General features: G+C 42.4%; 1 protein-coding gene across 1 annotated transcript; it reads left to right on the top strand.

Moving 5' to 3' along the window:
• The first annotated feature begins 2,010 nt into the window (after positions 1–2,010).
• Positions 2,011–15,387, top strand: ankef1b (ankyrin repeat and EF-hand domain containing 1b). The gene is made up of 10 exons (XM_037542235.1): positions 2,011–2,061; positions 4,089–4,458; positions 6,219–6,418; positions 7,544–7,693; positions 8,517–8,640; positions 8,746–9,583; positions 9,880–10,106; positions 12,257–12,417; positions 13,029–13,157; positions 14,898–15,387. Exons 2-10 carry the CDS (start codon positions 4,089–4,091, stop codon positions 15,054–15,056), a joined length of 2,358 nt encoding a protein of 785 aa, XP_037398132.1. The 5' UTR covers positions 2,011–2,061; the 3' UTR covers positions 15,057–15,387.
• The last annotated feature ends 330 nt before the right edge of the window (positions 15,388–15,717 follow it).

Here is a 15,717-nt window from a genome sequence, read left to right as displayed (position 1 = left end):
CCAGCTGGTGCTGTAATCTACTGCTGTTTGAAGCTGTAATCTACTGCCAGCTGGTGCTGTAATCTACTGCGGGCTGGTGCTGTAATCTACTGCCGGCTGAAGCTGTAATCTACTGCCGGGTGGTGCTGTAATCTACTGCTGTCTGAAGCTGTAATCTACTGCCAGCTGGTGCTGTAATCTACTGCTGTCTGAAGCTGTAATCTACTGCCGGCTGAAGCTGTAATCTACTGCCGGCTGGTGCTGTAATCTACTGCTGTCTGAAACTGTAATCTACTGCCAGCTGGTGCTGTAATCTACTGCTGTCTGAAACTGTAATCTACTGCCGGCTGGTGCTGTAATCTACTGCTGTCTGAAACTGTAATCTACTGCCGTCTGAAGCTGTAATCTACTGCTGTCTGAAGCTGTAATCTACTGCCATCTGAAGCTGTAATCTACTGCCGGGTGGTGCTGTAATCTACTGCGGGCTGGTGCTGTAATCTACTGCCGGGTGGTGCTGTAATCTACTGCTGTCTGAAGCTGTAATCTACTGCAGGGTGGTGCTGTAATCACATTGTGTAATGTAAAACAGATTAGCGAAACTAACAACAGATTAGCGAAACTAACAACAGATTATCTGAAACTAACGACAGATTAGCGCAACTAACGACAGATTAAGGAATTCTTTACTCCTCCAGACGAGCATGAAGCCACAGGCACTGCTGCAGGACGGGCCCCCGAGTGTGAGGCGGGCCGAGCGGCGGCCCGTGCGGCGGCGGGCTGGTCAGCTGTTATTGATATTTACTGTGTGGAGAGTCCGGCGTTAGCTTAGCTACGCTAGCTAGCGCTATTAGCATCTACGCTAGCGGCCTCGGAGCAGCTTCTTCGCTCTCACTTTAAAAACCGAGAGAAATAAAAGATGATCTTAATTTTACACGAGATCCCGTGTAAATACAGACGTTTGAGTGTGTGTGTGCGCGGATCAGTGCACTAACTAACCACGGTAACGCTGGCCGTTATCAGATTAGCCCAGTTAACCTGATGCCTTGGAGTGACCATTAAATGACCAAAGGCCATTAAAAGGTGGGAAATGAACTACAGCTATTATGGGTTATACAGGATAATAACTCGAGGATAATAACTCGAGGATAATAACTCGAGGATAATAACTCGTGGATAATAACTCGGGAGTAGTAACTCGGGGATTATAACTCGGGGATAGTAACTCGGGGATTATAACTCGGGGATAATAACTCGTGGATAATAACTCGAGGACAATAACTCGGGGATAATAACTCGTGGATAATAACTCGGGGATAGTAACTCGGGGATAATAACTCGGGGATAGTAACTCGGGGAAATTAACTCGGGGATAGTAACTCGGGGCTGGCTGTGACATGACGCTGAATCGCTCAACTACGCGTCAAACAGAACAATAGACGACCGTAACAATAGCAGGAGGTCAGCCCGGCTCGGTCCACTGTTGCTGGGAGATGATGGGGAAACACGCCGCGGAGCTGCTGCGCCTTCCCTGAGGAAACTGCGTGGTGGACTAATCTGCCAGAAGCTGCTCTGATTCCTCTCTGACCACTGAAACGTGCTCTGACTCTCGGACCTCTGAGGGTGAGTAGATCCTTCAAGGCTTCAGACAGAGCCAAAGCAAGACGCGCGGTAACCGAGCGGGATCTTTTCGAGGTTAAGTAGCTCCTAGTGGTTTATACTGGCACTGGTTTAGACTTGGCCAGCCGGGAGGCCAGTGCTCCTCAGCCCTGGTCCACATTCCAGTGCCTTTCCTGCTTCAGCAGCTGCTTTAACTCAATAATGGGCAGTTAATGAGCTGATTGACTGGTTCAGGAGTGTTGGGAGCAGAGAAAACACTAAAAAAGTGCAGGGCTGTGAGCCTCCAGGACCAGGGCGGAGAAACACTGCTGTAGGTCGGTCTTTGGATTGTCTGGGGTTATTAGACCAGGCGTCCAGGCGTCCAGGCGACCAGGCGTCCAGGCGACCAGGCGTCCAGGCTTGTGCCCCTCATCACGGCTTCATCAATGCCATTTCTAGTGGGAACATCTTCAGCTGCAGTGCAAGGTGTGATAATGATCCAAACAGATTTGAAAACAAGAGACAAATCAAGGAAGCAGGATTTAAAGGGAAATTTTTCTAAATTAGATATTTAAGAAATAATTAAAAAGCTCCAGAGGGGTTTGGTGTGAAATTCTGTGATCTACACAACCGGAAAATTTTTCGCAGTGGTGGTCATAGGAACCAGACATCCACCTGTACCATTTTAATTGCTATCCAAAGCCACCAGTGAACCTACTCATATATATAAATATATGTTTATATATATATATATCTTGTTGCTGTCAGAAGAAAACCTTGTATTTCCATTTTTGGCATTTTTCAGTTTTTGACATAATCTGAAAGTGTCTGTTACTCTTTCCATTGTTTGTAAATTTTATGATGAATGGCCTAAAAGAAATGACCCAAAATGACATGGGAAAAATTCTGGTTCCATTGACTTCCATTGAAGGTAAAGTATGTTTTTCCCTTCTCCTGTAAAGTTACTATTTTGGAGATACAAGGTTTTCTTCTGACAGCAGCGAATATATTTAAACTACTTGACTTTTAGTGTAAGTCATTTAATGTAATGTTTTTTTTTTCAAGTCATTTTGGGTCATTTAATTTGGTCAGTGCATCATGAAACTTACACACAGTGTAAAGGATGAAAGTGTTTTTCAAATTATGTCAACAACAAAAATGAAGATACGAGGTTTTGTTCCGAGCAGCGATATTTTCTACATTCTACTATTATGCCCACTTTTTTAATCTCTCCATAGGAGTCAGGGGTGTTACCGAGCCTCATTAGTGTTACACATGACAAACTTACGCCAGAGACGTTTTTAATGAAATGTATTTTAGAAAAATGGCTTTTTATGGAATTTAATCATTTGTTTTTCATTATTTTCACAATGACCTCAGAATAAAGTCGGTCACACCAGTGACGTCAGCTAGAAGCTTCGTATGAGATCATGAGCTGAATGAGAAGATCTCTGAGAACTGAGAGACACAGTGGACTCACCATGAGCTTTTCTCCATAGATCCTCAGAAAACAGGTCAAAGGAGGTCGAGTGACGTCATCGGCGTGACTTTTATTTCAAAATAAGAGATTTTCTGTTACGCAGTAACACCAGAGACACGACTCCTGGGGGACTTTCATTACATATTTTATAATATTTATTTGGCTTTTGTTTTCTTTATTTCACTCAAATCATATATTTCATAGTCATGTACTGATTATTGCAGTTACAATTGCAGAGAAACGTGTTTTTTACCTCAAATTATGGCCTCAGCCTTCGCACACGACTGTGAATGAGCTCTTCTGTGGTGTCTGGAATTCTAGATAATTGATTATTACTAAGTTGATGGATCAAGTAGGTGTAATTGATAAAAAAAAGTATTTAAAATATTAATAAATTGTAACCCTAACATGTTTTTAAGTGTAGTATATCTGTAAACGCTAGGGACACACACACACACACACACACACACACACACAGACACACACACACACACACACACACACATATATATATACACACACACAGTACTGTGCGAAAGTCTTAGGCACCGAAGACACATTTTCAAAATCTATTTATTTGTGCAGTTTGTGTTTATTTGCTGAGGTGAATTGTTTAATGAGAGAGAGAAACACAATGTTCAACACCCAGCAGGGAATTCAGAACCAGTTCATGTAGGAACTTTCTGTGAGGAGCTTTTAGAGGGACGTCTGGTTCCCATCACCACCACTGTGAGCAGCTCTGACTCGGTCAGTTTATCTAGAACAGAGCGTTTCACACCAAACCACTCAGAACCGCTCTGTTTACACTCTAACCACTAAACTATGGAGGAATTTTGAAGAATGGGTGGAATACCCCTTTAATTTAGTAAAATATACTAGTATATGGCCAAGTCTACAAGCAGGGAGAGGCATTAAATACGAAGACCTAACCTACATGGTTTGACCCGGGGTTTGCTGTGATCTAAGCAGATCTCTGCAGATCAAGAACTTGGTGCAAGACTCAGAGCTCTAGTTCCTCTTCTGTCTTCTACAGATGGTTCCTGGAGGGTTTGTGAAGCCTGCGGTGGCTGAGGGGCGTCTAGAGGTTCTCCAGGTTTATAAACTCCTGCAGTTCGTGCGAGAGGGGGATAAACCGCAGATAGAGAAGCTGACCCGCCTTGGGGTCCAAAACCTGATCAACTTGACCGAACCGGCCGAGGGGAACGGGGCCGTGCACCTCGCCGCACTGACCAACGACCTGGACATGGTGCAGTTTCTGCTGAGCCTGGGGGCAGACCCCAACATTCAGGACAAAAGAGGCCGAACGCCAGCCATACTGGCCACAGAACTGGGCCATGACGGCATGGTGGCCCTTCTGGCCCGACATCACGCAGATATGAACGTGGTAGACAGCGAGGGGAAAGGTGAGCTCGTGTTCCACTGCGAGTAGAATAATAGCACATTGGAGCATTTAACTGAATTAGTCTAAGTATTTAAATCTTAGATGTTTACAAGGATTATATTATGATCCATTTTAACCCAAGACATTAATAGAAATGGTAATAAGCAAAATATTCATTTATAGGGTACCTTCTGTTGGGAGCTGTCTGTCCCAAACCCTAACCATTCAGTTTACTGTAACGGGACGGTGGGGAAGTGGACCCAAGTGCAAAGATGAAAACCCGTGAAAAAGGGTGTTAAATACATTTATAGAAGCAATGGAGTGTTAAGTTGGCATGTTGGAGTTGAGGTGACCCAGAGCCAGGCTCGAGCTACCGCTACGCCACCGGGACGCACAGGCGGCAACAGGAAAAACACCTAAAGGAACCAAATAAATAAAATAAAAAGGCGGGAAAAGGGCAAACAAAGGAAATGCAGTGTGCTCAAACAAAGGCTGAACTATATGTACTGTACCAGTCACCCCTCTACAAAGGTGTGGCAAAGGATCGCTGTTTGCCACAGCCTTGAGTAGAGGAGTCCACAGGTCTGTCAGGTTTGGCCTATTCAGCATGAGGGCTTCTGGGAATTGGAGTTTCCTGAAGTTATGGCACTTTGCCACTGTCGCCCCCTACTGGCAGGCTGGACCCTTACATTTACCCACATTTACCCTTAAAAATAATACTTTTTTGTTTTTTTTTAAATGTTTTTTTAAATCATGTTGATTTGCTTTAAAGTGATGCTAAAAAATTTGATTCATTTATGTTTTAAACAATAAATTCCGTCCCATTTTTTTCACATCACTACTGAAACAGTTTGCCTGTAGGCGGAGCCATACTGAGCCACGCCCCTGCGTTGTAGAGCAGGAAGTGAGGCTGCATCCCTGTCCCTCATGGCCACATGGGGAGCAGTTAGTTTATAATATTTTAATTTACGCTGTGTAAGTTATCATATTGATCAAGCAGTTATTAATATTCAACAGCAATTATTAATATTCATCAGTGTGACTTTTGAACTGTAACAAATATAAATTTGTAGTCAAAGTAGTGCTGTTTTTATTAGCCTGTGTAAGATTAAATGCTTTGGCAACCGTGTAACTTGTAACATGTTCATGCCAACAAACTGTCGTTGAGTTCAGCAGAGCTGTTGTCACTAATAATAATAATAATAAATTAATAATATAATAATTTAAATTTAAATATAAATAACTTCAAAGGCAAAAAAATGAAAGATAATGGAGAAAAAACTGAGACAGAATTACACATTAAAACTAAGCATAATGTGGCAGATCATTTATAAGGTACATATACTTAATTCTCTAAATGTGGGATTAGGGTAAAATATCCTTACAGTGTAAATATTTTAGCTTTTATTTATTTATAGTCCTTTATATTGTTAATTTTTGTGGAGGATAGAGTTTATACTTTTATCTCATTGTTTAGTGTTAGTATTATATATATTGTTTTTAAAGTAACAAGTGACAAACTGTAAAAACCTTAAGTAATTAATAAGGTTAATTACTTGCTTGTTATTTCTTATCTTGTTACTACTTTTCTTGAGTGGGTTTCTCTCCCTTTGCTGCTGTAACACTGAGAATAAAGGATTATCTAATCTCTCTGATGTATTTGTGATTTTAGAAGATAATATTCTGCTTTTATAACGTTATCTAATACTAATCTACTATCTAATCTAATCTAAAATCTAATGTTTTGCTCTGTGTTCTCTCTGATATGCTCCTGTAACTCAGGAGTGCTGTTCTACTGCATATTTCCCACTAAGAGGCACGCACGCTGCCTGCAGGTGGCGCTCAACAGCAACGCAAACGTCAACAACATCTCCAGCGCTGGAAAGCCTGTGTTCCTGCAGGCCTGTGAACACGCCGACGAGTGTGAGAACATGTGCCTCAGTATCTTGGAGAGGGGAGCTGATCCTAACGCCACCGATCAGGTGCGACTCTTTGGGTTTTAACACCATTTTAACCATTAAAACCCCACACTGTTAAAATTCAGCCTATCAGAAAACGGTTCTGTAGAGCAGGACCATAGAACAACCAATTTGGGGTCCCTTCAGCACCTTATAGTGGTTTGTTCTGTAAAGACTGCGTTTATTAAATGAGAGATGTGAGTGTAAAGAACGTTTTTTTTTAAGTTTAAAGAACCTTAATTTAGTTATATTTCTATATCAATTAATGTTTTTACCTAGAACTGTGCGTCCAAGCCAAGAACCCTTTAGGAGCCTTGATTTTAGAAAGTGCCAAGTTGTTTGTGGGTCCGCATTTGAGTTCTTCACTCTTCTAAATACAGAACTTGCACGTTAATTTTATAGTGGAGACAGAATAATTTATAGTAGATGTTGAAAAAATCATAGTAGTTCATTGATTTTTTAAGTATCTATGAAATATTATAGTTAATTAATAATTCTTGGTAGATGCTTAAAAAATCATAGTAGTTGATTAATAATTAACAGTAGATGTTGAAAAAATCATAGTAGTTAATTAATCATTCATAGTAGATACTAAATAATTCATAGCAGTTACTTAATAATTTAAAGTAGATGCTGGAAAAAAATCATGGTAGTTACTCAATAATTCATGGCAAACACTTAATATTCATAGTAGTTACTGAATAATTCAGAGTAAGTACTGAATACTTCATAGCAAATACTAAATAGTTTATAGCAAACACTCAATATTCATAGTATGTACTAAATAATTTATAGTAGATATTGATACTGCATCTCCACAATTGTTGCCGAAAGTGAAGTGAAATTTTAAATAGTGCCGATAATTTTTGTTCATATGAAAATTATGTATTTGAGTAAATTGACTGCAGCTGTTCTATCGTGAGTCCTGCTATAAATTGAAATGAGGGATACTGGACGTGTGTGTGGATGATATTAAGTAAGAATCCTCCAGTATGAATATCCTCTACATCTTCTCCTAGTGGACAAACTTGAACTGAGCTGAAATTCCTGCTTTGTGAAAAAACCCACTGGACAAAAAAGTGTTTAAAGATGATGAAAGCGCCCTTGTCCGTCCTCTGGAGATCACTAGGGGTGGTGTTTTGCCTGCAGGCCACTGGCCGTACGGCCCTGATGGAGGCGGCGAGGTTTGGGGCGGTGGGGCTGGTCAGGGCCATCCTGCAGAGAGGAGGGAACCCAAACGCCGTCGACAAGAGGAGACTCCACGCCGCACACCTGGCAGCACACGGAGGATTCTTTGAGGCACGAGAGACTCGTTTACAGATCAGTCGTATGCAAATGTTTGAAGTCTCTGGTCAAATTCCATGTTTTAGATCTTCTCAGTGTAAATATGTTGAACATCCTTTACAGAAAAACGTTTCAATACACTCTTCACTTTCTGGGAAAATAAAACAAAATCTGACCAGTACCAACGATTTTGCACGTTTTATATTTTAAGTTAATGTTAAAATCAGCAAATAAATAAATAAATAAAAATATGTAATGAATGAATAAATAAAGAAAAATGCCATATTTAAGTATTTTACTCTTCATTCTCTCATTGAGGGCCTTTCATTTGGAACCATCTCATCTGCTTCATACTAACCAACCTAAACGTAAAACACACCCAGCTGTGTGTTTGTGGTTTTTGTGATCGTTTTTGTCTGTTTTTTATTTCATTTAATTACATCATCTTCTTTTCTTTTGAGGCGAGGTACTTTGCTCAAGCATGTTCTGGGCTTTTTTCACTTTCCTTGCACTTTTGGGTGCAAATACTAAAAATCTTCACTTGCAAAATCTATAAAACAATCTGACCAAGGAATTCAAGCTTTTGCGTCCGACTCTATAGACAGTCATTGGTTGACACGTGCAGACACTGTTGCTCTCACTGGACGTCAGCGATAAAAATGGGAAACTTTTCATCCTGAACGCAAGTGATTTTATATTCAGATTCAAGTTGAATTATTAAAAGTAAAACGCATCTTTAAAGCCATATTAGAGCAAATACCATAGTGCAAATAATCACAGTTAAGTACACAAGCTAATGCGATTAATCCTGTCTAATTATTTTATATTAATTATTCAGGTGATCCAGGTGCTCTCTGCCAATTCCGCGGACTTCAGCGCTGTAGATTTGAACGGAAACACAGCCCTCCACCTGGCTGCTGCTGGCGGATACACGGACTGCTGCAGGTTTCTGGCTCAGAGAGGTGAGCTGTGCCCTTCCTGGGGTAATTAATTTGTAGATAAAGTGCAAAGGAGAACAGGAAGCTAAGGTTTTAATGTGAAAATATATTGCATATTTTTTATAACAGGTTGCAACCCAAAACTGAAGAACCTGGAGGGTCTGCTTCCTCGTCAGATTGCGAAGGACAACGGCCACAAAGCTGCTCTGAAGGAGCTGAAGAAGGCAGAGAGACTCCACGCCAAGTTCTCCAAACCTGAAGCCGATAACCCCAATGGACTTTGGGCCCTTAGGCTGCATGACTGGTCCTGTGAGCATGAGAACGTCCTCAGAAAAGCCTTTGAGATGGTGACGGAGGCAGACGGACCTGTAGAGAACATCTCCAGGGATGTGTTTGTGTCTGTGCTGCAGGAGCACTCTGCACCCATAGACCAGGACAACCTACAGAAGATCATAATGGACCATGACAAGAAACGAGAAGGTGTTATCAACGTTGACCAATTCTTCAAGGGCCTGATGTACCTCCAGAAAGCGTTCGTCCTGTCCTCCTACGCCCCTAAGAAGAAGAAGAAGGCTGGAAAGGGAGGCAAAGGAAAGAAAAAAGGTAAATTTGTCCTCCCTCTGCCCATCTGCACCGTGCCTCCTGAGCTGATGCCCAGAAGAGAGGACGGTGGACCACCGAACTTCATGATTGAAAGTTATCAGCAGTACACGGACACCAAGCGCTTTAACAGGGACTGTCCTCCGAGCCATCCGGTGGAAGACGATTCGGCCTGGTACATCGAGGAGCCAGAAAAAATCTACACAAACATCAACTACTGCATCAAAACCGGAGACTTCGAGTCCCTCTGCTTGGCCTTCAGCCAGCAGGTTCCTGTGGACGTCAAAGACCCGTTCTACAAAACACCCCTGATGACGGCCTGCAGCAGCGGCAGCTACCAGATGGCAAAATTCCTCATCACGCTGGGGTAAGAATACTAAACATTTACACCCCCGTGAGCAGGGTGTAAGTGTGAGGAAGAGTGAGGAGACCTTCAGAAACCACAGAAAACACAAACAAGACCAAAAACATGACTTTTTTTTGTTAACCAAGCTAAAAATTCCGATACGATATACAGATAAACCTTGTTGTGAAAATCTAATTTATACAGTTTTCCCCTTATCCCAAATGCAGTCGATGTTCCATGTCCACAGGGAATAAGGAATGTTTGTAAATGTAGATTATTCGATATCTATGCTGTGCTTCCCTTCTGCCAATATACAGGGCCGACGTAAACGCCTGTGATCAGTTTAACTGGACCCCTCTTCACCATGCCTGCCACGCTGGACAGGTGGATATCATTGACCTCCTGGTGCAGTCCGGTGCTGTGGTGGAGGCTCTGGCTTTAAATGGGGCCACTCCACTCATGAGGGCCATAGAAAGCTGCAGGATCAGCTCTGTGGATTACCTCATCAAAGCTGGAGCCAAAGTGCAGGCCGAAAATAAGAAAGGTACTAGACCAGAGTGAGAGAGTGTTGGTGTATTTTCTTAATCCAGTGCCAACGGAAATGTTCTGTAGGTGGTACCGTTCTCATATACATGCATACATGCACTACAGGCAGATAGTTTGGAAGAAACACTGCCTTCGTCCTTCGACTCTGAGGATCTTCTGCTTTCTGTCCTTACTTCAGTGCCTTGGAGAGTTTATCCCTTTTCACACTTAAGATGGGGGGTTATTGTGATACTGATACTGACACTGATTATTGTGTTACTGTACTGGTTGTTTGAGCGCTGTGCTGTTCACACATCCTGCCTTCAAATGGTATTTTATTACGATGCACAGGATCATACCTGCCATGGGTCATGGTAAACAGGGTGTGATATCCCCTGTATGAACTCCTTCTGTGCTTTTCTTTTGCAAAATCTTAAAACGCCGGGTCTACATGAGTCAGACAGTAATCAGATAATGGGGAAACTCCAGGTCTACAGGAGTCAGACAGTAATCAGATAATGGGGAAACTCCAGGTCTACAGGAGTCAGACAGTAATCAGATAATGGGGAAACTCCAGGTCTACAGGAGTCAGACAGTAATCAGATAATGGGGAAACTCCAGGTCTACAGGAGTCAGACAGTAATCAGATAATGGGGAAACTCCAGGTCTACATGAATCAGACAGTAATCAGATAATGGGGAAACTCCAGGTCTACATGAGTCAGACAGTAATCAGATAACGGGGAAACTCCAGGTCTACAGGAGTCAGACAGTAATCAGATAATGGAGAAACTCCAGGTCTACATGAGTCAGACAGTAATCAGATAATGGGGAAACTCCAGGTCTACAGGAGTCAGACAGTAATCAGATAATGGAGAAACTCCAGGTCTACATGAGTCAGACAGTAATCAGATAATGGGGAAACTCCAGGTCTACAGGAGTCAGACAGTAATCAGATAATGGAGAAACTCCAGGTCTACATGAGTCAGACAGTAATCAGATAATGGAGAAACTCCAGGTCTACATGAGTCAGACAGTAATCAGATAACGGGGAAACTCCAGGTCACATGCGTCAGACAGTAATCAGATAATGGGGAAACTCCAGGTCTACAGGAGTCAGACAGTAATCAGATAATGGAGAAACTCCAGGTCTACATGAGTCAGACAGTAATCAGATAATGGGGAAACTCCAGGTCACATGCGTCAGACAGTAATCAGATAATGGGGAAACTCCAGGTCTACAGGAGTCAGACAGTAATCAGATAATGGGGAAACTCCAGGTCTACAGGAGTCAGACAGTAATCAGATAATGGGGAAACTCCATGTCTACAGGAGTCAGACAGTAATCAGATAATGGGGAAACTCCAGGTCTACATGAATCAGACAGTAATCAGATAATGGGGAAACTCCAGGTCTACATGAGTCAGACAGTAATCAGATAACGGGGAAACTCCAGGTCTACATGAGTCAGACAGTAATCAGATAACGGGGAAACTCCAGGTCTACAGGAATCAGACAGTAATCAGATAATGGGGAAACTCCAGGTCTACATGAGTCAGACAGTAATCAGATAATGGGGAAACTCCAGGTCTACAGGAGTCAGACAGTAATCAGATAATGGAGAAACTCCAGGTCTACATGAGTCAGACAGTAATCAGATAATGGGGAAACTCCAGGTCTACATGAGTCAGACAGTAATCAGATAATGGGGAAACTCCAGGTCTACAGGAGTCAGACAGTAATCAGATAATGGAGAAACTCCAGGTCTACATGAGTCAGACAGTAATCAGATAACGGGTCAACTCCAGGTCTACACAAGTCAGACAGTAATCAGATAACGGGGAAACTCCAGGTCTACATGAGTCAGACAGTAATCAGATAATGGGGAAACTCCAGGTCCACAGGTGTCAGACAGTAATCAGATAACGGGGAAACTCCAGGTCTACAGGAGTCAGACAGTAATCAGATAATGGGGAAACTCCAGGTCTACATGAGTCAGACAGTAATCAGATAATGGGGAAACTCCAGGTCTCCAACACTCCAACACACTCATTGTTTTGGGAAAATGTCAAACTAGATGTCAATAAACATTTCTTTGAATCAATATGTGCTTCCGTACTTGTGCTCTGTTGTGCACATCTGTGACCACAACATATGTTTTCCTTTGCAGAGCAGAACTGCTTGGACATTGCCAGGCAGTACGGAGATGAAAGAATCATTGACTTGGTCAAAATGAAGTTCGACAGCCTGCCAAAGTGCAAAGACGGCAAGAAAGGAAAAGGAAAAAAACAGCCTCCAAAACTGAAGACGATCGTTCCCTTAGCGGTGAAGGTGAAACATTTTGCTATCACTTTACTGTGGGGTGCAGTTCATAAGGCTACATGACGCCTACATTAGCTTATCATGACAGCTGATATAACCCTACATAAATGTTTATTAATGCTTATTCCAATTGGAGTTATTCTCTATAAAGGTTACATTTGCCAATTTTGATCACAGTAGCCTTTATGATAAATGATGCAAATTGGAATAAGCATTAATAAACATTTATGTAGGTCTCTGTCAGTTATCAGGACAAGCTTATCGGAACAAAACCTCGTATGTCCATTTTTGAAGTTTTCCAGTTTTTGACATATTTTGAAAGCACCTGTTGTCCTTTACATTGTGTGTAAACTTCATGATGAGTGGACCAAAAGAAATGACCCAGAATGACTTGGGGGAAAATTCTGGTTCCATTGACTTCCATTAAAAGTACAGTAGGTTTTTTCCTCCTCCTGTAAAGTTCCCATTTTCGTGATACAAGGTTTTCTTCCCACAACAGAGATGTGTAGGTGTCATGTAGCCTTATGAACTGTACCCTACAGTAAAGTGTTACCAACATTTCATTCGCTGTCTCTGTCTCCAGTCAGTAGTGACTGATACGCCGTCTCTGTGGGCTGCAGGTAGGTCCTGCTCCACCAAACACATTGGAGAAGAACGTGAACCTGAAAGAGAGCATCATAACCATGAACCCCCAGAGCACCATCCCAGCTTCCGCTGACAAGTTCGACATCCGCTTTGTACCGAAAACTGTGAGTCACTTTCAACAGAATAGTTCAGCAATAAATCTTCAGTTTTCCTCCTTTCATTTACAGCAGATTGTAAACAGTTTTATCAATAGAGGGCGTTTAATCATGTTTCAGAGAAAGACAAACGTTGTGTTGAGAGTTTTGGCTCCTCTACATCAGATGTACATCACACCGTACCGTTACCCACCGTGCTGTCTAATCGCTATGAGCCTCAGAGTTTAAGAGCTCCCAGAGTTCAATAACGGTCCTTACTGCCGGTTGTCGGTTGTTCAAAATAACCAATTAAGACACTTTCTGACGGTGATTATTGGTGCTTTATTGCTGGTATTTCCAGCATCTAAATCATCTCATTCTTGTCTGAGTGTGTGGAGGGGTTCAGTATCTGTCTTAGACTTGATTGTGATTCTGACTGTATGGGCAACATGTTGGCTTCCAGATGGCTGCGCCTGGTTTCATTGACAGTTTCTCCATTTAAGCTATTAGACCGACATGTTTTCTCTACGCATCAGTGGATCCTCTGAATTACGAGGTCTGAATCTATGCTGCTAGAGCTGCACAATGAAATGACATAGCATAAAATTAAGTTGTTATATTTCCGCACTGGTATATGGGCATACATGCTGCCCATATATGCCCATGTATACACTGGTATACATGCATTTTTCCATTATTTTCCCCAAACATAATTTCATAAATACATGACATGCATCAAATTGTTCTGCAGTTCCTCTTTCATGTGTAACAATTTTCACTACATCCATATAAAATTCATTTTGGTTTTTTTCCTCTCAAAACTCTCAAAATTTCTGAAGATCCAAATGTCCAAAAACATATGTTGACTATGAAAACTACCACAAAAGGCCATTGCGTTTTATAAAATTATAATGAAATGGTTTGGCATGATGTTCTGTTTGAAACCTTTAAATGAAAACGGTGTAAATTAAGGCAGTTTTCAAAGAGCTCAACTCACTGACTTCCTCAAATATCAGGCAGCACAACCAAAAACAAAGGAATTTTAGTTTGACATGCTTTTACGGAAGGGGGGCTGGGGTACTGCATCATAAAGAAGACCCCAAGTGTCCTTCATGGTGCAACGCTAAAGTGGGTTTTTCAGGGATTCCAAACTGTGTGACGGGGAGACGGAGCGCAAGAGGCCGAAGAAACCCACACGTGAGAATTTTCTCTCTTAAAAATGACGATATTATGGTGTATTATGGTCTTTTTCTTCCCAACAAGCATAAAATTCGCTAGTAGTGCTGACGTCTTGGTAGCTGGGTAACTTTCCCATTCCACCTTAAATGCGGTTCTGATGTCTGAGCCCCCAGACTGTAACTGCTGCACTATTTAAGGTGGAACAGGAAAATAACAAGAATCTGGAGAATCTCTGACTTCAGCTTCACATCACTGAAGAATTAGGGGGGGTGATAATAAATAACTGCCCCCCTCTTTGAAGGCGTATGATCCCTAAATGTAACTAAAGCCCAGCAGTGAGGAGCTGAACTTTCCCCTCCTCTGCTGTCCCTGCAGACGGGCAGGGTCGCCTACAGAGCGGCGCTAGTAGCTGTTAATGAAGTGATGCTCTTTTATTAGAGGGGCTCATTTCAGAGGAAGATCTCAACCACTGCCCTGTAGCTCAGGAACAAGGGGCAGCACTCCAAAACAAGGGGTAGGGGTGAAGTTAGAAATGGGACTGGGCCTTGGATAAAGTCTACATGTTCTTCACTCTCTGTATGTGTGTCATAGGTGTGGGGACGGCGATTGGCTACCTCCGCCCAGCACATGGAGAGAAGGGGGGACAGAAGGAAGCGTCTGACTCATGAAGTGGACTTCAAGGACTTCGTCATGCCCTTCAATAAGAACATCATGCAGAAGACTCTGGAGCTGGCAGGAGTCAACGGATGATGAGAAATAAGCCAAATAAATGATGAGAGTCAGTGTAGCTCTCGCTCACACACCAACTCGCTTTTCATTTAACCTTAGAGCTCCACGCTGTCAGCCGCCCAGGCTCCAGCTTCTTTTTCCATGATGTGAAGAGCATTATATTACTATAACGTCTGTGCCGGTTCCCTTTACACCCGTCTGCACAGCACATGCAGTACAGAACATTGACTGACTGTAAGCCATCTCCACCTGAAAGTAATTCAGCTGCACAGGCTTTGAATGTAATAATCACCCTGCTGTAAAAATGAGCTGATGTCAGACAGAGAGGAGCTAAATAAAGAAAAGGAGCTTATGATTCTTCCTTTCCTGAGTAAAAATAATCTGTGCTAAAATGACCTTTGATAATCGGTCATTGATGAGCCGGATGGTCAGCGCTGTGCTTTGGCAGTGGACAGACAGTAGCTGGAACCCCTGAGTGAGTGCACCTGCTCGAGAAGCTATTTTTCCCATCATCCTCCCTGCAGGGTCACTCTGACTTGGTGGTTTTCGCCGGTTCTCACAGCACACAGGAAATAAGACCTAATGGGTCTGAGTGTCTCTCAGAGCAGAGAACAGAGAGCTCTCCAGATAACAGAGCTGTTTATTCTGAGGAGCAGAAACAACGGTCAGATTAACCCCTTCA

Source organism: Pygocentrus nattereri, chromosome 10 (assembly GCF_015220715.1).
Source record: "Pygocentrus nattereri isolate fPygNat1 chromosome 10, fPygNat1.pri, whole genome shotgun sequence".
NCBI classification, from domain to species: Eukaryota; Metazoa; Chordata; class Actinopteri; order Characiformes; family Serrasalmidae; genus Pygocentrus; species Pygocentrus nattereri.
This window is presented reverse-complemented; position numbering and strand designations above follow the sequence as displayed.